The sequence below is a fragment of the Physcomitrium patens genome, chromosome 1, assembly GCF_059467195.1.
Source record: "Physcomitrium patens ecotype Gransden chromosome 1, ASM5946719v1, whole genome shotgun sequence".
NCBI lineage: Eukaryota > Viridiplantae > Streptophyta > Bryopsida > Funariales > Funariaceae > Physcomitrium > Physcomitrium patens.
The window spans coordinates 10,986,848-11,012,289 of NC_143410.1; the positions used below are offsets into that span (position 1 = coordinate 10,986,848).

General features: G+C 34.2%; 2 protein-coding genes across 5 annotated transcripts; one reads left to right on the top strand and one right to left on the bottom strand.

The window, feature by feature from the left end:
• The first annotated feature begins 6,286 nt into the window (after positions 1–6,286).
• On the top strand, positions 6,287–9,482 carry LOC112286665 (non-functional NADPH-dependent codeinone reductase 2). 3 transcript variants are annotated; one of them, XM_024528805.3, is made up of 6 exons: positions 6,287–6,372; positions 6,719–7,007; positions 7,675–7,856; positions 8,080–8,320; positions 8,479–8,658; positions 8,828–9,482. In XM_024528805.3, exons 2-6 carry the CDS (start codon positions 6,873–6,875, stop codon positions 9,053–9,055), a joined length of 966 nt encoding a protein of 321 aa, XP_024384573.1. In that variant the 5' UTR covers positions 6,287–6,372; positions 6,719–6,872; the 3' UTR covers positions 9,056–9,482. The 3 variants fall into 3 exon arrangements, with proteins under 3 accessions (XP_024384573.1, XP_024384555.1, XP_024384564.1); XM_024528787.3 differs by having other exon boundaries at positions 6,287–6,340; XM_024528796.3 differs by having other exon boundaries at positions 6,287–6,340; positions 6,727–7,007.
• Positions 9,483–9,622: 140 nt separating this feature from the next.
• LOC112286656 (triacylglycerol lipase 2) lies at positions 9,623–13,737 on the bottom strand. Of its 2 annotated transcripts, none has more exons than XM_024528765.2 (9): positions 13,430–13,737; positions 12,337–12,795; positions 11,839–12,036; positions 11,451–11,561; positions 11,196–11,348; positions 10,952–10,998; positions 10,608–10,678; positions 10,296–10,388; positions 9,623–10,156 (listed from the first exon to the last, which is right to left on the bottom strand). In XM_024528765.2, exons 1-9 carry the CDS (start codon positions 13,568–13,570, stop codon positions 9,840–9,842), a joined length of 1,590 nt encoding a protein of 529 aa, XP_024384533.1. In that variant the 5' UTR covers positions 13,571–13,737; the 3' UTR covers positions 9,623–9,839. The 2 variants fall into 2 exon arrangements, with proteins under 2 accessions (XP_024384533.1, XP_024384524.1); XM_024528756.2 differs by having other exon boundaries at positions 10,275–10,388.
• Positions 13,738–25,442: the final 11,705 nt, after the last annotated feature.

Here is a 25,442-nt window from a genome sequence, read left to right on the forward strand (position 1 = left end):
AAAAATAGATCTCCAGGGAGCGTACAATCTAGTACACATCAAAGAAGGAGATGAATAGAAGACTACGTTTCAAACTAGGTATGGACATTTTGAATACAATGTCATGCCTTTTGGACTTACAAATGCACCAGCAGCTTTTTAACATCTAATGAATGATATTTTTCGAGAGTTTTTGGACAATTTTGTGGTCTGTTATCTAGACGACATCTTAATCTATTCTAAGAATCCAGAAGAACATGAACTTCATGTTCGTCGTGTGTTACAAAAATTAAGAAATAGAAGACTCTATGCCAAAATAGAAAAGTATGTATTCCAAAGTACTCAAGTCGATTTCTTAGGTTATATAATTTCAAATGATGGACTTATGATGGATCCTAAGAAAGTTCAAACTATTATAGATTGGAAGATCTGAAAAACGATAAGAGATGTCTAATGTTTTTTGGGATTTGCCAACTACTATCGGATCTTCATCAAAGACTTCTCTTGAGTTGTAGCTCCACTTACATGTTTGACTTGTAAAGACAAACTCCAATGGAATCAAGAAGCGGAAGTTGTTTTTGAATCTTTGAAGACAGCGTTTGTTTCTGCACCAATCTTGTATCATATTGATTTTTCCAAAGCATTCTTTACGGAAACAGATGCATCAAACTTTGCTCTGGGTGCGGTTTTATCACAAATGGGAACAGATGACAAACTTCATCTAGTAGCCTTTCATTCAAGAAAATTCTCAGTAGCAGAAATCAATTATGAGATCCATGACAAAAAACTTCTTGCAATTGTAGATTCTTTTTAAGAATGGCATCATTATCTAGAAGGTGCTTCCAGTCCAGTCACCGTCTATATGGATCACAATAACCTCGAGTATTTTATGTCAATACGCGTATTAAATCATGGTCAAGCTCGTTAGAACATTTTTTTATCAAGATTCGAGTTCATCATCACTTATTGGCCAGGAAAACAACAAGGTTTATCTGGTGCCTTATCTAGACATTCTTATCTTGCACCAAAAGAAAGAGATGCAGCTTTTCAGCAACAAAGACCGGTTCTGTTGAAGTCGGAGCAATTTCATCTTCGAGCAATAAAATCAACATTGACTGTTGATTTAACTTTTATCAAGCAAGTCCAGTTAAGTATGTCTTCAGACCTTCTTGTTCATGATATCAAGAATAATTCTTCTAAATCTCATGATCCCTCTAAATTTGAATTCAAGAATAAACTACTCTATTTCAAAGGATGCCTATATGTTCCAAAAGAAGTAACACTTTTACGTATTCTTCAAGCTCGTCACAACTTCTTAGGAGCAGGACATTTTGGATATAATAAGATTTTGGAGCTAATATCTAGGGATTTTTGGTGGCCTCAAATGTGGAAGGTAGTCAAAGATTTTGTACAATCATGTGATGTTTGCTCAAGATCAAAAACTCCTCGTCATCGACCTTTTGGACTTCTTCAGCCATTATTCATTCCAAAACAACCATGGTCTTCTATTTCTATGGACTTCATCACGGATCTTCCAATCTCATATTCTTATGATTCTATATTCGTGATAGTAGATCGTTTTATCAAGATGGTTTATTTTTTACCATGTACAAAATCTATCACAGGTAAAGAAACAACTAAGCTCCTTCTTGACAATATCTATCGCTATCATGGATTATCTAAGGATATTATATCAGATAAGAGAACTCAGTTTGTATCAAGATTTTGGCGGACTCTTTTCAAGATTCTAAAAGTCGATATAAAACTACCTTCGATATTCTATCCTCAAACTGATCGACAAACGGAGCGTGTTAATCAAGTTTTGGAGCAATATTTAAGATGTACCATTAACTACCAATAAGATGATTAGACAACTCTTTTGCCATTGGCAGAATTTGCTTACAATAACATGATACATTCTTCTACAAAACAAACATCTTTCTTTGCTAATTATGGTTATCATCTATGACTTGATACTTTTGACTTTTCAAAAGTTGATTATCATGCTGCAAAAGATTTGGCAATTCATTTATTAGAGCTACATGCAACGATGAAGGCACAGTTAAAAGAGGCTCAAGAACAACAAAAAGTCAATGTAGATGTCTATCGAAAGGAACAACCACCATTCCTCTTGGGTGATAAGGTATGGCTACTTTGTCATAATATCAAGACCACTCGTCCTTGTGATAAGTTGGACTATCAAAGGCTGGGACCATTTTCTATTTCTACACAAATCAATCCAGTTGCATATCGTTTACATCTACCGGAGTCAATAAAAATCCATCTTGTATTCCACGTGTCTCTTCTTGAACCACACAAGACAATGGACATACCAAGAAGACAACAAGCTCCACCTCCTCCTATAGAAGTAGACAATAATAAAGAGTTTGAAATAGAAGAAGTCTTAGATTCAAGGCGGTGCCGAAATAAATTGGAATATCTTGTCCATTGATGCAGATATGATATTAGTGAATGCACATGGGAGCCAATAAAGAATCTTGCAAATGCAGCAAAGGTGGTGGAGGCTTTTCATTGACAACATCCATCAAAATCAAGATGAAAACCTTCTTTATAAAAAAAATAAAATCTATGCAAGATAACATTCTATTTTCAATCCTTGTTTGTAGCTTCTTTGTAGTTGTGATGCTCAGGAGATGGAGAACCAACAACCAGTGGATTCGACTTAATAGCCTTCATTTGCTGACGTGCCGGACGAGACATTACAATTATCACAACCTTCAAGATGACGAAATCGAGATGAAGATCTTTAAGAATGACATGTTCTTCCTCGCATAGATGGCGAGATATAATGCATTTGGTATCATGATTTGGGAAGGGACTCCCGATGTTTGGTGATTTTGCTAGAGGTAGGAACAATTCTTGATGGTGTTCCAAATGTTCTATTCGAAAGAAGTTATGAAGGCCTCAACAATGATCAAATAACTAGGTGGTCTTTCCATTGTCATACTGTAAATGCTTACAGTATGTAAAAATTAGCTAAAACATATTATATGTTGATAAATCTAGATGTATGTTAGAGTGACTAGTAGATTAAATTAAAAGGATTTGGTATAAAAAACTTTACTTCGTTTCTTTACTTCTTTTGATTTTGATATATATATATATATATATATATATATATAAGACCTAAATGTTTAGTATGAAGCCTTGGGAGAAGGTGAAAACCTAAGGATGAAAATCTAAACTAGTAGGAGGCTAATTGAAAGGGATGAAAGCAAGGCATGGTCGGATGAAGGCAAGGAATGGAGAAATTCATCCCTATTGGTCGAATACCATGCCCAATAGGCTTCAAGGAGGCTGCTCGAGGCCTTATTAGAGATTACGGTTCCTCTTTCGAGGGCATTTGGAGATTAGAAGCTAAGGTTGTAAATTTTAGGATTTGGAGAACAATTTTTGTATAAAAATTAAAGGATCTGGAGTTAGGGTGAAAAAGTTATAACCGTTTGAAGTTAAGGTGTTTATTTAAGACATACTATTACTCTTTTGAGAATACGAGGAGTTTTGTAGCAGCTTTTGAAGATCGGAAGAGGCTACTGAAACGAAAATTTTAAGGCCTACATCTTTCACGAAAGAATTATTGCTTTTGGAGTTCACATGAAGGAGTTGTAAGGAGTTGAAGAGGATGCTTCTAAATCAAAAGCAGTAAGTAAGCGGGTTTATTTGTAGTAATGGTTGGAGCCATAACTTGAGTTTTCGAACAAATTTTTAGTTCCAACTTTTTGGAGAATGTAAAATTTTGTGTTAAAAAGCTATACATACAAATTTCGTGGCATTTGAGCTTATATTTTGTGAGATATGAAGAAAATTGCACGCAGATGTATAAAGACAAGGGTTTGAAGTGACTGTTAGAGATTTCAAGATATCTCAAGATCTACAATGAATTTCCGGTTGAAAATTGTTGTAGAAGTTAATAACAATACATCAGTACCTCATGTAAAATTTGAGTTTGTTTGGACGGTCGGATTAAGAGATATGAGGTGTTGAATTTCGGAAAAATCTCCACATAAGAATAAACAAGGATTTAGAAGATTTTATCATATTTTGGAAGTTGTGGATTACTTGAGGATTGTGTATTTGGTGTAATTACTCAAAAAGAGAAAAATTATATATAAACTTAGGGCTTCCCTTATTTTCAAGCTTGATTGAATAATTAGTGACAGCCAGAAGCCTAGTGTTTTCTTGAGGCAAACTCTCTCTACTCCGACACCGCCCTAGTAATTCCACGATGGTTGAGAGGCCCTATTAATCATCTTCGAAGAGAACAAAGATCAGAGTATGTGGCAAATACAATTCATCGCATCATATATTTCTTCAACATATGATGACCGCTCTTCATGGAATTCATTTCTAGAAGAGAAGATAATGTCACGGACATACTCATGTAAGCTAGTAATTACATATACAAATAGGTGGAAGTAAGTAAAAATAGGTAAAAATAAGTTAATTCTATAGTATTTAATATGGAAGCTTTCTAGAAGCTTGTATACTCTCAAAGGTTACCCTCCACATGAATTCCAATGGATAAATGAAAGGAACTTACGACATGTGCAAGGATTAGTCACAGCTTTTAACAAGAAAGTTGATAACTATAAAAGACCTAGAAACACAAGGAAGTAGATCAAAAATCACTTAAGGATAAGTTGATTAATTGATAACTAAGTGTGGGGAGAGATTATTGACAAAAGTGATCAAGAAGATAAGGACATCTTCACTCCAAAGTGGAGGAAGGTCACAAGGTTATGTGACTTGTAAGGAAATATATATATATATATATATATATATATATATATCCACGAGCTAAGATATAAGGAGAGATTAAAAACTTAAAAAAAATAGATGGTAGAAGTTTTCAAAAGATATAAGGTTTTGAAAGGATTCCAACCCAAGGGGACTCTGTAGAAAGAAACCTTAAGTAGCTTATATGAGGCGGATATAAGACTCTAAGCAATTAGATCTAAACGGTTGGCCTTTTCTAAATGGATTTCTCATTGAGTGATAGCAAGTTACTTCCACAAGGTAAGGAAGGGTACTAAGGTGAGGCGGATCTTAGTTAAGGAGTTCTATGGTTGAAGCTAAGTCTAAATAGAAAGTAATATTTTTACCATTCACATTGGGAAGTGTAAACTTTCAAAATACATGGAATTGAGAAAACTTAAGGAAGTTGAAGGCAAAAGGAAAGTTGCACAAGAGATGTGAGAAGGAAGTAGCATCCCATGTCAATAGGAAAAAAAAAAAAAAAAAAAAAAAAAATCCTCTACTCCAAAACATCTGAAGGACTATAAGGAATAAATTGAGGCTAAAGAAAAGAAGCCTTCAAGCTACTTAGAAGTAAATAGGATGTAGTCCAAAACATCCACTATATAAATCCTCTTAAAATAAGACTCATATCCTTTTATGTCAATGAGGACATTGACTCTCCAAAGAGGAGGAGGATGTAGGGGTCGAAAAGTTTGACCCTTGCACTTGCAAGTCTAAGAGGTAAGTGAGCCTAGGCGATCTCCATGCCCATAGAAGTGCTGTGGCAAGATGGCAAAGGAATGGTTGGGCAGGCCACCTCCCTCAACACCGAGGGATCACACTGTCCTGGGGCACACTGCGGTATGAAGGATTTTATGAGGATTCCCAGCAGAATCCTAAGTGCCTCAGAGGAGGTCCTGAGGACTTATCCGAATTAGGAAGTAAGAAGGATGAACTAATGGTGGTTGTGTTTTAGGTGTCAACAAGGTGACTAAATAAGAGAACCATTACATCATGCAGCAGTGCTGTAGATGATAAGGCACCACTTTTGACCTGATAATCCATGTTTGACTTATTCTGTTGCATTCATCTGACTTTTTATTTTCTGGACTCATTAGTCGTACCAATGCGGGATCCAAAAAGGAAAGGATGACGACTGAAAAAGATGCCAAGTAGGCTGTTTGTCGAGCCTCATCTGGTCACGAAATGATCATCGATGCACAGTCTCGGAGTCTCTGGGATCTAGACCCTCTAGGCATCGATCACCTGTAGCTGGCATCGTGATTCAATTGTGACTAAACTGCAGAAACGTTGCCAAAAACATGAAAACACACACTCAGAAAAACAAATCATATCAGATTTCGAGCTGCAAAGGGGCGGGAGGAATTCCATACTAATGGCAGGACTTTCAAAGAGAATCGCGGTGGTAAGATTCCCAGATCGCAGAGTGCCCACGCCTATTTTGAACAATGGGGTAATGTGGGCCCGCTTCTGGACAATCGTCTTGCTTCCGCGGATCCCAGCTCGCGACAGATACCCTTTGCTTCCTTCGAAGGAAACTGCTTGAGACGTGACGATTGGTTCGTTCTGGCTTGTGGTGCAGGTGGGTCTGTGTGTGATTGCGAGCGAGTGTGTGTGAGTGTTCGTTTGTTTCAGTGTTAGATTCGATTTGGATCATCGGAATAGTCTGTTTTTCTATAAATTGGGGCGGAAGTGGATGATCGGTGTGTCGTTCGTAGGGTATGAGAGGGAGGGACAATACGGGGTTTTAGTGTCTGACCAGCAGAAACATTACTGTTGAGAGTATTTTGAGGTTGTTCGAGAGTTGGGGTTGAGTTTGTCTGTTTGAATGATAGCACCAGCACTTCTGCTTAGTTTGTGGAGTGTTCCTCACTAGCAAGAGGGATACCGTATGAGCGAGATTTTGTCGTTGGATGATTTTGCTCGTGTGTGGAGAATGACGCGTCGCTACGTGTTCTAGTGTGGCAGAGCGGGGGGAAGAAGTTGGAAGTCGGTGCGTCGTCTGCAGCAGGTGCCATAAGCAGTGGCTCAAGAGAGATAGTATCTGACGAAGGAGCGACACTGGTGCTGTAGCCGGACCAATAGGGCATTTGTGAGGGGCGGTGTCACTGAACATGGCGAAACAGGAGACGCCTATGCCGACGTTGAAACTCAACAACGGTGGAACAATGCCTGCTATCGGGTTGGGCACCATCAGTTTCAACGAATCTGACGAGAAGATAAAATTCGCCACCCTGACTGCCATTAGGGTAACAACTCAACTTAGCTTACCGACTCCCTCTCAAAGTCTTTTTTGCTGCAATCAACCGTCTCGTCTCCCCGAGCAGATTTTATTCGGTTTCATTTCAGGAGTTTTAACATCAATGAAATCTCTCAGACGTCTTTGTAATAATAATGTGAATTCCGCTCGCTGATAGTTCAAAGTTAAGAATCAATAATGCAGGCTTCTATAGGAGTTTGGATCTCGACCAAGCAAGTCTTCCTCTTCGACACGTAGACCTGTAGCCAGATGTAACAATTTTGTCATCACTGCAAAGATTTATTAATTTTTGTTTATTTGTTTATTTGTTTTGTTTCAGTTTGTCGGTTTTTATGCGTCTCATCGATGCAAACTAGGTGAAAACTAGGTGCATCGTCATTTATGTCTTCCAAAGCGAAGTATTTTACGTCGCTTTTGATGCTTTGATTCTCTGCGTGATCGTTTAGCTTTATTGTCTGAAGAATTAATTATTGACCATAACTCATTCTATTCTGAGTGAGAATGCCACACAACCCGGAACTGATTTCGCTGACCGGGAAGACCGATCGGCATTTTCGTTTTGAAATTCAAGGAATAAGATCAATTCTTAGAACACCGCTAGCATTAAAAATGTTGAAACTGCGTGTTAATTATTCGAGTGTTGTTAAACTCTGAAGATGGGATATCGGCATGTGGATACGGCCAGCGGTTACCACACTGAGGTATTGCTAGGTGAAGCCCTCCAGGAGGCTATGAAGCTGAATCTTGTGACGAGGGAGGACATGTTTGTGACCACAAAACTTGCTCCTGACGAAGTGGATCCTCGAGACATCGTCCCCTCTCTTCGAAACAGTCTCAGGTATCGTCTCCCCGCCTCCGTCCCCAAAGTTCCCGATCCAGATTGCTTATGAATGTGGACATCCTTCTAGCGGAAATGGTCATTGTTGTCGGATTCAAACACTATCTTCATGAAGCTGTCTCCTTCTGGAAGAATTGGACCTTGTAAATCCTGTTCAGACCTAAGTTTTGTCTGGAGGAGACCCTCTTATGGTGATCTTTGCCACTTGGTGTAATGGCTGCAGCAAGTTGCAACTGGAGTATGTGGACCTGTTGATGATCCATTGGCCTCTCCAACTGAAGAAGGGCGCCAAGATGCCGCCACGGGAAGGTGATTTCTTACCCTTCGACCTACGGGCCACATGGGCGACGCTGGAGCAATGTGTGGAGAAGGGACTAACGAAGTCCATTGGAGTCAGCAACTTCAATGTAAAGATTCTCAATGAGCTTATGTCGTTCGCCAAAATACCACCAGTTGTGAACCAGGTAAACCGATTCAATCGAAACGAGTCAATGTTGGGGTTCAACGTTGCCGCTAGGAGTCAACGAACTTACCCTCTTGAACGCATTCGCATCATTCTCTTCGCAGAAATCATATCACAATGTCTTAGGTTCTGAAAAACTATTTTTTTTTGTGGGGGCAGGTGGAGTTGCATCCTCGGTGGCAGCAGAAAAGGATGAGGGAATATTGTGCAAGTGTGGGCATCATTGTCGAAGCTTGGTCACCACTCGGAGCTCCTGGTCAGAAGTACGGAACCCACGATTTACTTGCCAACTCCACTCTTCAGCAAATTGCTCAAAAGCATCAGAAGACTACTGCTCAGGTGTGTAGGGGGGAAAATAACATAACATAACATAAAATAAGGTTACACAACCCCATTGGTTTCAGGCTCTTACTGTGCTTACCTGTGAAAAACTATGTGGTCCATCTTCGTTGGGTTTATTACCCTTTCTACTCTCCTACAACCCGAGATTGCGTGCATTTCGATGCAGGTGTGTTTGCGCTGGATCTTCGAGTGTGGGTGCAGTTCCGTGCCGAAGAGCTTCAACAGGCTGCGGATGTCGCAGAACTTCGCCATTTTTGACTGGCAGCTGGACGAGGAAGACCACAAGTGGATCGACGCCATCCCTCAGAACAAGTACTTCCTGGCGGCCTTCTTGTGCAACAAGACCACCAGCCCTTTCAGGTCTGTTGACGAGCTTTGGGACGGGGATTGCTGAGTCAACAGGAAGGTTAATCAAGGTTAACCTACTTCGTTTCCAGCTTCACCACCGCACAATGACTTCGTTGCACACACATACACACTCACACACATAAACATACACACTCTCTCTTTCTCTCTCTCTCGCTCTCGGCTAAGCAAGTGGTACAACTTCGAATGAAGAAAACAGCAACATATATGCGTGATTTCCAATACATCGGGCTTCACGTTCTATGAAGATGTACACCTTTCACTGCACCTTAGGACATGCGTTTTTAAGGATAGGAAGTATATACAAAGGGATAATCTATTGTGGCTGTGTCTGGTTGTCTTTTGTGAGCTCTCCGACTTTCGTCGTAGCGTTTGGGGAGTTTAATTTGCAAGCTGAATGTGGAAGGAATATTTGTATTTTTTTTAAAACAGTATGGTTGTTTTTATATCAGAAACTCTAGTGATCATCTACTTCGATGTATGAGCTTCTGATTTTAGGTTTCTTCGTGCCAGCGTTTGCATTGCGAAGTTCTGCATGATCATCCATCGTCGAAGTGATATAATGTCCAGTGAGATGTACACCAGTCCGCGCAAATCTAGGAATATTCCGATCAATTATAGGATTGTTATGCTTGTTTCTACGACATTGGCCCAGATCTACTGGATTATGGCAATTGATGATGATGATGATGATGAAATGTCTTTGGGCTACCAAGTCGTCAAATTCGGATCTGAAATCTATGATTTTCTTAGCTCCGGTTCGCATCAAGAGAATAATTCATCGTGATCGGATCCTCGTTATGATTACCCAGTCACAGAAATTCTTGTCCTTCAAGAAATCGGAGTATGGGCAAATACACATCATTTACTCGGTTAACACTGTAACTCAAGTCGTAGTGAGCGTAATTGGTCAAATTGAGAAGCAGGGCTGGCATCTGCAACATCTGCATGAAAGTTAGTGTGCCTGAGGGAGGAGCTGTCCAATCCCGACCAGCGGCAATAACAAACACAGGCATTCTTCTTGGGATCTGTGCTAGATTGTAATTAGGCGCTGTAGGTTGGCCGTATGTAGCATAGTTGCTTGCGGCACTGCCGTAGTCGTATCGAGCGAACCTGTTTGTCCTTATTCCTGTATGTGCAATTGCGGCATAAGCTTCAAAGAATTTCTTAGAAAATTTCGAATATTTTGCAACTTTCATGTCACGATCCTCATTGCAAATGTAACTGAGCAGTCAAAAGCTCTTTACTTGGTGATTGTGTTTTCACACCTTGTTGCCATTGCAGAAGATTTTTAAAAGAGGTCGTGCCATCCCAACTCATTTTGAGCTCAATACTCGCTGTACCCAGGCAGCAGTTTGGCCCTGCAGAAAACCGAAAAAATGGTGGTGATTCTGATTCATGTGTGATCTAGTGGCTGCGTGTTAACATGATTTGAAAGTTTGCTGGTGGGAGAATAACATGATCTCCTTGACAGTAAATGTGACCTGAGCACGTGGGTGACGGTAAGCAGGGTGATACTGAGAGTATATTGCCCTAACAATATACATCAGATGAAATATTTCGTCAACAGGGATCTTTACCTGTAAGCAAGCTAAGTACAACACCAGTTGTTCCTGTGACGGAAATATTCGAGCTGGACCCCGGAAATTCTCTGTTACATAATCAATGTGAGGATGTTCCCGAGTGCTAGACTATCCATAAGTTGAAGCGTATGAAGACATTTAAGAAAAACTCGACTGTCCTGACTGTATCAGTGGAATTACGATATAGTCATGAACCTAAAATGATGCAATTAGCGATGTTTTTATTTATAAAATTTGCAGTAATTCACAATGATAAAAGATAATCATAAATGGAATCGAAAAAATACATTCGCCGTTGAGGCATTTCTACACTTAGAATTTTATGGTTCAGTGATACTGACGATGAAAAGTTGAACGCTCCATTTTGATACCCTGTTGAATAGTAATTCTGTTCATCAACAGATGAGAACGAAAATTCCAATTAGTTGACCAACAAGGAAATAAATTCCTGCTTTCATTATCTGTCTGCTGCAATCTAACCTGGACATGACTTTGGACGTCTGTTGTGACCTCGAAATCCATCCTAGAGCTTGCTAAATTCTTTGTAGCAGCATGTTATGTTATTAGGCCATATAAGTTTCGCACCGAATCAATCTGTGCTCCAAAATAATACGCCCATGCATCCAAGAGAATGGAATTCGTGTTTCCGCGATAAGCAGTAGGGCCAATGAGTGTTAGGCTCCTAATCATCTGCGCCGTTTCTTGATTGGTTGCGCCTGCAGCTCCTAATGTCGCGGACTGCATCATCGATTTTTAATCGAAAAGGAAATACGTAGACATCGGTTACTATTTTAAATCACAGCGAAAAAACTACCTCAGTGGCTCATCTAATTATAATACCTGTGACACACCAATGACATGAACAGGCTGATTTGTCTGGGCCGAAATTAAGCGCAGCTGCGCAGGAAAGTCATAATCTGCATGTTGATCCCAAGTCCAGTTCCAGTATTCCTGAAATTAAGCAGAAATATTCAACCTTAAGCAGAAAATTACGTAAACCAATTGCGAACCACAAACCGAACTTAGTTCTCAAATGTATTTGTCATAATTTGCTAGCGTAACTAATGATTCCCTAGAGTCATGGCGGACAGCAACAGAATTTTCCGCATGTGACCATGCAAATGTACCATGTTTTAGAAATAACATTTTACCAAATGTATGACGAGGGGATTGAAATTATCATATGAAGATGGGAGATACGACCAGGACACTGAGTGGCTTGAGTTACCCGATCTGTTTTCTTTAGATGAACATGACCATGTCCCCAGTACGTTGCACGCTGATGACCTATCCAAACGTCAAAACCGTCATCGACAAGCATGAAGGGCAGCAAACGATCCGAGTGTGAGCTATCAACATACTGGAACCAGGAATCGCCATTGAGAAACTCTTGATGCATGATCAGTACAGGTGCGTTCTTTCCAGCCTGCAAAGAAGGCCATTCGATTCCATAAACATGAAATTGGTGCTTATTTCCACTATCAAAAGCTTAGTGACACTATGGACATTGGTAAAGTCGTCTCCACTCTTCGAACACAAGTCATAAAATACTAAAGCCTTGAAAGCACTATCGCTACGATCTGTGCCAATCTGCGTGGAAAGTTTGTTGAGCTGTGCACAGAACTAGCCATGGAAGATTACGCCAGGGTTCACCTGATTAGAGAGTGAACAAACCATCAGATTATGGTTCTTATTCAAGTGAAAGGAAATATTGAAAGATTATTACCTCTGGATGCAATGTGTAATTAGCATCTGAACTAGAGGCGGGAGTGGTTGTACGAGAAGGTATCGAAATTGTTCCATTCCTCGTAGGACTTGAATGACGGGGAGCTGGTGCTCTGGAACGCCGTCTGGAACGCTTCCTCTCAGTGGGGTTCAAGTGATTGTTTGAAGAGATAGATCGGCTTGGTGCTGCAGAATTGTTTCCAAGAGGAGCTGGTTCCCTTTTACCTTCAACTGAACGGTTCATCAAGTACGAATGTACGGGTGCTTGAATTGAGCTATCTCTGAGATGTTTTGGAGCTAGAACTTCATGCGCCTGTTGCGAAACTGTCTTTCTCTTCACATGTTTGTTTGGAGTCCCGGATGATTTTGTGGCATTGTTGGCACGGCCACTTGCCGAAGGTGGCCAAGACATTCGGCTTAAACGATGAAGCACTAGAACGAAGCCATCATCTGTTTGGACCTGTAGAACTCCGCAGAATCGGGTTTCATGCATTCAACTTGATTCATTCAATAGAGTGATTGATGCAGCCGGATAGAAAAATGGTTGATAGGCACATCTAAGCATTTTTAGAGCACAGGTAAGCATTATGAAGGTATTTCTAAGGTCGAAAGTTAATGGTTATAGCTATCTTAAAATATTGGCAGATCTCAGGGACTTTCGCAGAAATCTTGGCATGTAAGCATATCCACGTAGCTAACGAGTCTTCGTATTTAGAAATACACTCTAGCGTTAAGAAATACTCCTGACAGTCTTAGCAGTCTACAATCTTCCAATATGTCGAATACGGTTTTGCTATGTCTTGAAACTGTGAGCAAAATACTCCATAAAATTGAATAAATTATCATATGATTCCTAATAAAATGAAGTTACACACAACTAATCAAAATTACACTTATTAGTTTGTCATTGGTTACAGTCCCGCTTTAGTTACGTGTAGCAACGTTGGTTCGAGAGATTATAAAGCACAGATCTTATCATAATCGCATCATCATGCCTACTACATCACCAGCGGCAGTATCGATTTGTGGCATGAAGAAGTCAAGAAAGCAGTCCACACGTTAGAATGGTAGTATCTTATCTGCAGATTGCTTACTGTGAATTCTTCGCAATCGTAAAGTCCAAGAGGTTCCACTACTTGCTTGCAAAATGCTGTGGCGCCCTCCACTCTACCAGAAACCGTAAACAGCAGTAAGCACAGCAGCAACAAATTCCGTTCTCCCATCACAAATGGCATTTCCTCTCACACGCGCCGATTCCGTAAATTTCAGGTGCACAGTGCGTCTCGCTTAACAACTGACAACAAGCTCCCTCGAAAGAAGCTCAAAACATAATGGCGAGATTCCTTTCGTCTCCCTACTGTGCGCGCTAAAATTCACCCTCGGCCCGCCACACTTCGAAATTCGAATGAGCGATCGATAAAAGGTGCGGGTATAGAATCCCAAGATGCATACCCGAAAGTATCTATGCCCGTGGAAGGTCTGAAATTCCCATTTCATGCTCTCGTAGAGTGGCAACTAAAAACATCGAACACCATAGTCTCTAACAAAGTAGGAGTTTGAGTGTAGGTATTGTAAAATTCTTCGTGCATAATAAGAGAGTTATCTTTATTCACATTGGGGTAATTATATATACACTTCAAACGCAATATGTTTGAGGAGATCAACATGCTTTCTATTTTCAATAAATGTGTTTAAACTATGAGTCAACATTGATCGTATCTGACTCATATTCTAATTGAGATGAATACTGATGCGTATCATATTCATCCATGTATAACCTAGGTATTGGCTTGGTATTGGCCAAGTATGAGGACGGAAATCCTCGGCACAATTTTTGCCGATACTTCCTCTTGCTTAGTTTTTTTTTATTTTTTTATTTTTACATTTTCACATTTTCAATATGGGTGCTCGGTTTTTGCTGTGATGTTGAACTTCACTATGTTGGTGTTCGATACTCAAGTTGATCATCTCTAGTTGGTGAGTTGATGCTGTACTTTTTTTTTCTTGTTTTTTTTTGTTGGTGTTTTAATTGTGATCACTTGTACTTGCACATTTTACTGTGAAGTGTTGTTAATAAGTCTTTGGCTTCTGGTCACGATTTTAAGAAGATGCTACAATGTTGTAATTTTTTACAACTATCAATTATTATGCAAGTCCCTTAAGAGGTTTGAGGATCCGGTACTTGAGGTTGAGTAAAATGCAGACTGCAGTATAGGTTCTGAACATAAAACATCGTATGAAGTTCTTCCTCTAGATAGTGTAAGTTCTCTTTGTTCTAGGTCATTTAATGTATTGTTCTCTCAATTGCAGCTTGATATCAATTTTGTAAGAAGGGAAATAATAAATAGAGTGTTAAATATAAATAATTTTTTTCTTCTTATAAGACTACAGGGTTTGAGTAGAGACTTCAGAAGAGAGATAATATCTAGTATACATTGAAGTATTCTAATGTTTGTAAAGGTTAATATACTTGGCTATCAATACGACATTATAGCTAAAGATATTGCTAAAGATATCAAACCTAAAGACTTATTCTATAGGGATAGAGATGAGTATTTGTTTTTTATAACAATGTATAGTGAAAGTGTAGAAGAACTTACCATGTGAATATTATATAGAAATGTAGGTTTGAATTCTAATGTGCAACTAATATAGAATTAAGGAAGAAGTTGAATTAATTCCATCTCCTTCTTTACTTTAAAGTATTGCATTTTATTGCTTAATTTTGTTAGCATATCAGACAATTATTTTTTTGTATATATATATATATATATATATATAAACTTGAACTTTACGAAGTTGAATCTTTTTTAATTGAAATAAAAATATATTTTGATATGATTAGTTCTTGTACATAATAATAGATTAGCTACCAATTTTATACATCCTTGATTATTGTTCATAGTTGGTGTTGTTTTATTGATTTAAATATATAGATCTTTGGATAGTCTTTGAAACCATGTGATATCTTATTTTCTTTCAAATAATACTTTATATTTTGCCTTAAGAATACACAAAGCAACAATACTTTATAATTTTGAATTCTAATTAAATAAAGAATTTTTAATTATATATATATACTCAAAAATAGATTTACATGAATCTATCTCTACTCTAATCTACATCAATATAATCTATCAACTTTTATGTATATTTTTTATTTTTATATATTTTTTAAATAATGGATTCTAAGATTTTTGTACCTTTTAAATAATTTAGAATGTACATTCTAACTTTCCAAGGTGATGTACAATATTTGAATGTAAAACTAATATTTGATCATCCAACCTTTGATAGGTATAGAAGGCTTCCAATAAGCCTTATATTTTATATTGTCAACCAACTTGTCATCCATATTGCTTTGTAGTTTGGTTCTTTTATTCATTGGAGTTGAATTGGAGTTACAATCTAGCATGCCAAATTTATCAAGTGCAATATGAACATAATTTATTTGATGAAGAATTATATTACTTTTGGAGTGCTTGAACTCAACTCAAAAGTAAGTTTGAATAAGTTCTATATTAGTAATTTCAAATTAAGATAATATTTTATTTTTTATTTTTTTATTTTTTATTATCACTTATAGTTATCAAATCATCTATATATAATAATATGAATCTATATTCATCTTTATAATATTAAATATAGAGATTGAAGTCTACATATTATTTTTTTAATCTACTTTTTATAAATATTCATGAATTTTCATATACCAAGCTCAAAAAAATTAATAAAGATCATATATTTAAATTTACATATATTTTTTTTATTACTTCCATGTCCTTTGAAGTAAGGTGAGATAATCATGTATATATCTTTTTTTTAATATTTTAATTATGAATATTATTTTAATATTATATTATTTCATTTTTTATTGATAAAAGGTTGCTAATGCAATAATGATTTTGATAGTCTTCTATTATATAACATGAAAAAATATTTCAAAAAAGTCTTTTCTCTCTTGTTGCTCAAATTATTATGCCACAACTTGAGCTTTGTGTTTTTCAATGGTTTTTGTAGCTTTGATTTTTATTTTGAAAATCCACTTGGCTATGATAGGCTTTTTTTCAAATAATTTATTACAATTTTTTTATATATTTTTTTTAAACTCTAAACTTCATGATTAATGGCTTCTTTCTATTTTCTATCTTTAATTGCTTCAAAATAATCAATAGGATCAAATTCAGCATATATACTTAATAACTTACTATTTTTAATATTTACTAAAAGTTGTCTATATTTGTCATTTTTTTTTGTATTTTCATGTAATATGGCATTGAGTACCAAAGCCTATGTGAGTGTAAATTTCACTCCTCAGCCCCAATTAGAAGATGGCCTAAATTAAGAGTTGTTTGAAATTGGTGGTATGAAGTGAAGTAAGCAATTGGCAAAAGACCAAGGAGGAACAACCACAATACAAGTAAAAGAGATGAAATCAAGTAATTACAACATCCAAAACGAAGTCACAGTCCGTTCACTAGATTTTCACCCAGTAAAAAGTAAAAGTAAAAATTAAAAAGTATATTTTTAAATAGATAATTTCTTTATCTTTCCAATGACATAAAAATCATGTAATTCCAAGTTACTATGATTAAGTTATGATAGATAAAAGATAGAATGTAAATAATAGAAAAGTTAAGTGAATAATTTTTACCTCAAGGATAACTTGCTTAAGAAATCAGGAGTTCGAGCCTCACCAAGGCTCACAAGTAGTGTATATCCCCCCCCTCAAGAGGCCTTGAGGCCTTAGTCTTATCTTCCTACCTTACCCAAGGTGCTACAACCCATATGGGAATTGTGCACCTCTCTTCTTACAAGGACTACACTAGTTGCTGGTCCTCCTATTTTCTATTAGTAAAACTACTTTTTTTGCATTTTTGACCACACCATGGTGTTCAAAAAAACCCAATTAGCCTCGAAACTTTGCATAGTCTTCAAATCTTGCTTCATTTCTTCATAATGGCTCTCAAGGTGATAAAACTCAATTTTATGAAAGTCTTAAAATTTTCTCTAAAAATTCTAAATAAATTCTAAATAAATTCTAAAAAATCCTATAATATTTCTATAATACTAATATCTATATGAAGCTATATTTTCCTATCTTGATGATTTTTTATAGTAATAAAATAAATTTAAATCCACTAAAAATCCTATTTTTTATATAATTAATTAAAAAGACATGAAGCTCTTTTTCATGCTTCTTCTAACTACTAACTAATCATTGATAGGATTTTATAAGTAATACATGTAGATAGGAGCCAATGAAGATATTGGTTTCAATAACTAACTCTTAATACTTAACAATAAAAAAAATACTAAACTAACTAAGATAATTGCCTCCAAGACTTACTAAGACTTCATTTTTATAACTTTTCTTCTAATAACACTTTTGCCACTTATAAATACTTCTAAATTATAATAAATACTCAAATAGTCAAAAAAAACTCTCTACTCTTAACATTTGTATAATTGAATGACTTAAAATTATATTTTTAACTAATCCACTAATTAAGATTAATTTGTGGGACTCACATCCTATCAAATATATGTAATTTAATTTGGTTAGTGGTTTTTTTATCTATTGATAGTTTTTTCATTAATTGACTTTATTCATATCAAGTAGGATTTGAATACTTAAATAAAAAAAATCCTTGATTTGAAATCTTATCAAGCCAAATCTTATGAATGATTTTAAAAATGAGAGAACTTATTGTAAGGATTTTCTTGATTATAGTGATTTAGCCATTTTAATAAAGCTTTAGGATTTTTCTTATTTTTATAGTTGTACTCTTGGATTCTTTTTTTGTAGTATAAAAGATAACTTGACTTAATTTGGTATAGATTTCTAATCTTTTCTTTGATAAAAATCTCTCCTTTTCTTCAATTTGTAGTATAACAGAGTAGTTTTTATAATTATAGACTCATTGCATGGTCATAAGATATTTAAAATAAAATAAAATAAAATATACATATCTAAAATTTTTAAATGTCAAATTTGGAAGCTCTTTCTAAATATATATGAAGTCCAAATTTGATTATTTTTGAGTCAATTTTATATAGAAAAGATTTAAGGAGTATATTAGCATACTTAGTTTTAGAAGTAGAGGTCATTTGAAGGATTGAATTGACATTTATTAAATATTGATTGCTTTTTAAGTGAGTTTTTGATTTTTTTCTGACTTCTCTATATTTCATTTTATTACAATTATTTTTTTATTATTACATGTTATGTAATTTGTAACCATCAACCATAGGATAGTGCTAGTTGCTGTGATTCACTTTTGATTTTTGCTTATATATTATTGGAGATGAAGATCTAAGATAGATTTATGGATTTTTTTTTGTACCTTTCTCTAGTTGCAGATATTGTTCTAAAAGGTTTTCCATGGTTATTCCATTTTGTATTTGTTCTATTTTGTATTGATAGCCATACCATAGGAATGAAGTTAGACTGATGGTCAATAAGATCATTTTTTTTGTGGATATATTAGACATATAATGATCCAAAAGTGATTGCCAATGAATTGCAAAGATTGGAAGTTTTGTAAATGCAAGTTGTCTTTTTAGCTTTTAAATAGTTGTAGGTAGTCAAATAGTCTTTTTTATAGTGCATGCTAGGAGTAAACATTATCAATCTCCTTTACTAAACTACTTGAATAGTGACCACACTAAAGACTTAGAATCAAAGATGGATATTTACATGGCTTTTCAGCTTGTTTTAGTGTTGGATACGACTTCAAGGCTTTGAATCTTGGAGGCATATACATTTTATGACATAGAGGACAATCCTTGCATCATGGTGAGGAATAGATTCTCAAGAAGAGTTGAAGATATTTCTTTACTAGATTGGAGAGTTAGGTTTCAAATGTGGATGAAAGAGAAGTATCAAAGATCTCTCACTTTCAATGAATAATATGCCTTAGAGCTCTTATCACAATATTTGGAGCATGAAGCACTCCAAACCTTTAGAAAATGGTATAAAAAATATTCACATGAATTATTTAAAGTGGAACATTATTGAAAGATATATATTGAATTTATTTCAATTCTTAGAGAAGATACTATATCAAACTTAATACCTATAATAAAGAAAGAAGATCCAATCCAAGGAGAAGTTGATACATCTTTAAAAGATATCAAGAAAAAAAGAATAGTTACTTCCTAAACTAATACTCTAATTACTTTGTCTTATATAGTTTAAGAAATGAAGGTAGCTTTGTTTGCAATGGGAGAGCCCCTATTATTTGAACCTTTCTAAATGTTTATTAAACACTTAAAGCATGAATATGGAGGTTTTTGGCATAATCAATTGCAATGCATTTAAGACTTTTGCTATAAAAAAGAAGATACTCTACATACCATGAATACTTGTTTGATTTGATTTAGAATAGAGTCAGAGGGTATATTTGTTGGGAGTCAACTTATTAAGATTTTTTTATCTAAGAATGATAAGAGTCTCTTAGATTTAACTATATTAAGAATTATTCTCAAATAAGATAATAAGGCAACATTGGCACAAGCGTTTGCTGGAGTTGAGAAATAAAATAAGATACTTTGTCAACATGATGCTACTAATATAATAGCTTAGATGATAGTATCATGTTATAACATGACTATATGATAAAAATTTAATCAAAATTTAATTTTTAATTAATATTTAATCATCTTGGTTTAATAAAAATTTAAGATATTTAAACATGGCTTTTATAAAAGTCTCTTAGTTTATTTTCTTATCTTAATAGCTAGTAGATTAAAGATTGGTTAGTAATTTTATCTTCTAGGCTATAAAGACTCTATTATTACCTTAAAAAAGCCATAAATTAGTAAAATCAGATTAAAAGAGATAAATAATTAGCATAATTAATATTAGGATTAAATTGAGGATAAGATTGGACTAAAAAAATCCTAAGTTAGATTAGATTGATATCCAAGTATCAACTATTTGTGGAATAGGATTGAAATCAAATCTCCAGCCACTAAAATAATTACCTATGGCAAAATAGGAAGACATTTGAAGATTGGCAATTAAAATTTTTGAGCTAGCTTTAAGCTTATTTCAAAGATGTAAGATTGGTTTTTTTAGGATTTGGAATGACTTAGAAACTTTAATTCAAAGTCAAGGTTTGTATTGGAGACTTGAGATTTATGCAATATAATAAGGGCTAGTACTGCTGGCTAGTTTATATAGTTGGTGTCAGACTTGTAGTTCAAAATTTGATGGTGCTTATTTGATTGAGTGTAATAAGTGCATGTAAAACTTTATATTAATCTAAAAATTTCATTGAGAGATATCTAGGTTTTGGTACAAGAAGATATTAGAAGTTGGCAGTTTGAGATCAAGTAGGGTTTCTATGATATTTAAAGATCTACTAATTGAATCAAGATAAAATTTGGCATGATATTAGAAGACTTCAATATCAAGCTACATATCAATTTTGAGTTGAAGTTAATGGTTAGAGAAGGAGAAATTGCTATTGGAATATTTGCATCAACTTTTAAGTTGGTAGCTAAGTAACATTAGTGCGGTTTTTGGGCTTTTTCTTACAATCCATAAGTTGGATTGGATTAAATTTTTTTTGAGTATATAGAAAATTTATAGACACATTTATAAAAATATTTTTACATCAAGTGAATAGTCAAATTAAGAATTATAGCTTGCCAAAACTCACTAACAAGGATTAGGACTTGCAAAGAGAAATCAAAATTGCTTAATTATAAAAGTAATAAGAAAATTGGATTTATGTATGCTTGAGATTATTAAGAAGAGTATTTTTGAGTACTTTGTATTTACTTTAAGTACTTTTGAATTAAAATTGGAATTATATTCTTTTTATATGGATGGAACCTATTATATTTTTTTGGATATTTATAAAATATAACTTTACCTTCCACAACCAAGTGCCTCATACATTTCCAAATAAGACAATGTATATTATAACAATAGATATGTTGAAACTCAATAACATTTTAAGTACCACAAGTAGCTTGGTAGAACCTCAAACTTAAAAGATTGTATATTGTTGGGAGTATGTTGAATTTCATTACACAAAGAATGATTTCAACTATCTCAAGAAAAAAAAAAGAAAAAAAAAAAAAAAAAACACTACACTTAGAAAAGTCTAAGCCAAAGGTGAGATGGCTAAAGTAAGAAATAAATCTAAAAAGAAGAAGTTAAAGTATATATATTGTAGTAAATTTAACTATAATGAAGATAATTACTTTATATTATATCTATATAAATAACATGCTTTAGATAAGAAAAATACCTTAAAAGCCAAAATTGCTAAGCTAAAGAAGAGATTTAATAGTGTGGCATTATTAAATCAAGTCACCATATTTTATATGACTTCTAAAAGTAGAACAAGTTCTTCTTCTCTAGAAAATTATATATTTAATGCATTGAGACAAATGGTAGTTGCAGCTACTAGACATGCTCAAACAATATCTAAAAATATGGCACCTACAACAAAAGAGGTACTAAAATCTTTGTTTGGCCATCTATGCAATCATAGAAATTTTAATATTCATGTATAGTTGTCTTTATTATTTGGCCATGAGATGTCATGTTGTGGTTTGGCTACCATATAAAAATATTGTATTTATATGTTTGATATATAATTTACTAAGTAACAGGATAAAAGCTATGTGAAAGGATTTTAATTGGTTGTAGAATGTATTTAGATTATGATTTTAAAAGAAGGTTGTTTAAAAGAACTACTATTAGAATTTATATAACTTTATTTTCTTTTAGTAGTGGCTTTTCAGATTAATTTTGGTTGATAATAACTTTTATATATTAAAAGTTAATTTTGTTAGATATTGGTGATCCTTAAAGTTATATATATATATATATATTTTTTATTTGATATTTAGGGCATATATTATATAAGTCTTATTAGAGAAAATATTGAAGAAGAATCTTTGTAACAAAAAAAAAAGTTAAAGCATCCATATGGATAAATGGAGATAGATGATGAAAATCTCTATTCCTATTGGCCAAAAATCATACCCAATAGACTTTAAGGAGGCTGCTTGAGGCCTTATTAGAGATTATGGTTATTCTTTTGAGGTCATATGAACTTTGGATGCTAAGATTAAGAAGTTTAGGATTTGGCTATAATTTTGGTGAAAATTTTAAGCAATGTGGAGTTTTTTTTTAAGGAGATTGTAGAATGGGTAGAAATTTGTTTTTATAAGATATAAATAAAGTAGATTAATCAGTCCTAGGATTGTCAATTCAGTAGGTTGAATGATTGAATTAATTGTGAAAAAAAGTTAAGGAGGGAATGACGGTTAAAATCTAGAATTTCAGAAGTAAAGCATAAGTAAATTGAAGAAGATATTAGAGGGGACAAATTGTGATAGTCAAGAGTTGGAGTAAGCTTGGTGCTACCTCTTTGTTCTCTTTGTTTTTTTTGTAGTTGAAGAATAATGGATAGTTTTTGAATATTGTGAAGTGAATTTGTAGAATAAATCAGAGATTGATTTATGAGATATTGAGTTTGTAATTGGAGTATTGTGTAATTGAATTATTATGAGAAGATATTTGAAGTTTGTTATCAGATTTTGTGGAAGATTAATTCTGAATGAAAGTTTATAATTGTTATTAATTGAGAGTTGTGTGTGTTTCGATAGAAGAAATCTATGATTATGGAAATTATATGAAGCAAGATTGGTTGGAGTGGAAGACTGTTATTTCTGGTATTGGATGGAATTTGTGTATTTTGAGCAGCCTTTTGAAAGTGCAGGATTGCACATTATTGTTATCAGTTGATGAAGGAGTATTATTAGTAAGAGAAAGCATTGTAGTATTCTTTGGTATTTTAGTGGTTTGTAATATAATTAATTGTGTGATCCTAATGTGTAAATTCATGCAATTATTCTTTTTCTGTATTCAAATCCCCCTCTATAGGTTTATTCTAAAAAAAATTTATAAAATAAATAAAATGACAACTACATTTTGGCGCTGTCATACTGTAATTGCTTTTAGTATGTAAAAATTAATTAAAATATATAATATGTTTGTAAGTCTTGATATAGATTAGAGTGGTTAGTAAATAAATTTAAAGAGAATTGATATAAGGAAATTTATTTGGAGATTTATCTATTTGGATTATAGTATTTATATTATGTAGAGTTTAGATATTTAGTATAAAGCTTAAGAGAAGGTTGGAGCCTAAAGAAGAAAATCTTAACTAATGGGAGGCTTATTGGAAGAGATGAAAGCAAGGTATGGTTGGATGAAGGCAAAGGATGAGAAACTTCATTCCTATTGGTCGAAGGCCATGTCCAATGGGCTTCAAGGAGGCTACCTGAGGCCTTATTAGGGATTAGGGTTTTTCTTTCGAAGGAATTCGAGCTTTCAAGGCTAGAATCAGCAAGTTCAAGATTTTGGGTATAATTTAGGTAAAGAGTTTGTATGATTTGGAGTTTTTGTAAAGGAGATATAGATGTTCAAAGTTAAGAAGTCAAATTTGTACCTACTGTCACTCTTTGAAGCATAACATTTGCATACATAGAGCAATTAAATATCGGCGACTAGAAATGGAGAAGATACTTTCTTGGCTATACTTTAAATATATTGTTTGATGAATTTCAAGTCTAGATAAAGGAGTTATAGACATTTGAAGATAGCACATGTAATTCAAAGGTAGTAAGTAAGTCATTTTATTGATAGTAATGGTTGGAGCCATATCTTAAGTTCTTAGGCGAATTTTTAGCTCAAAATTTCTATAAGTGTGAGTTATTAAGTTAAAAAGCTATAGATCAAAGTTTCATAGTATTTGAGTACTTTTTTTGTGAGATATGAAGAAATTAGCACATGGATGTATGTAAGCTAGGGTTTAAAGCTACCATTAGGGTTTTGGCAATATCTCAAGATCCATAACGAATTTACAGTTGAATTCTTTTAGAAAAGTTTTTGAAAATATATCAGTACTTCATGTGAAATTTAGGATTCTTTGAACAATCCAATCGTGAGATATGAGCTGTTGAAGTTTGAAAAACATCTTTCATAAGGATATATAAGGTTTTAAGTTCTTTATCATATATTTGGATATTTTCTTGGTATTTGGGCTTGTGTTTTGATGTAATTGCCTAAAAAGAGAAAATATTATATATATAAATTTGGTATTTTATATCTTAGACTTGATTGAGTATTTAATGGCAATTAGAAGCCCAGCGCTTTCTTGAGGCAAACTCTCTTTATCCAAATAGCGCCACTATTGGAGATTGATAATAATATTGAGTATTAGGAATTAGCTATCAAACGAGTAATTTTGGATGTTGCAGAAAGAAGTTATAAAATTAAAATTGGTTTAAAAGTGAAAAAAAAGGATAGTTGGATGGAAATTAGAAAGAAAATTCAACAGTATATATTGAAAGATTATGGTTATTAAGAATGAGAACATTGTAATAAAGAAAATACGCTAGTCGAAAGAAAGACAAGAGAGAATGCTAGCAAGAAAATTGTTACAAAATGAGCAAGAATACAAGTTTAAAAGGAAGCATTGACAAAGGTAGATTAAGCCATGATTGTATGCATGTCAGCATATCTGAGCATATCCAAAAGCTGATCAACCTCTAATATTTTAGACATATATACCATTAAAAAAATTACCAAGAGCATTTGCGAGAAATTTTTTCAATAGTCCACATATCTCTTGAGATTGTTAACTGTAAGTAGAGTAAACAAAAAAGAATTGGGTATTCCATTGGATACTTTCATAATAGCAAAAACTGCCAATTCTGTCAAAATTAGTTCTGTAGAGTAGCATAAATTGCTTGTTAATAAGGACTAATTTAGCGTATTTTAAAATCCATCATTTTTACCTTCAATTCAATAAATATACTTATTTAAGGATAATAATAGTAAATTGAGGAGGTTAAAAAGTTTAAAAAAGATATTTGTAAAAAGTAGTGGTTATTTTAATAAGAGATTAAGCGACACATTATTTTCTTCAATGATAATGAATAGTTCAACAATTCCAATAGTGGTCCAAATAGGTGATGTGAGTGATTACTCAACTAGTGTGGCTCCATTACTTACTTTTAGGAGCTTGCTAGGTACAAATTCAGATCAACACTTGTCTTAGTTACTAATTGCAT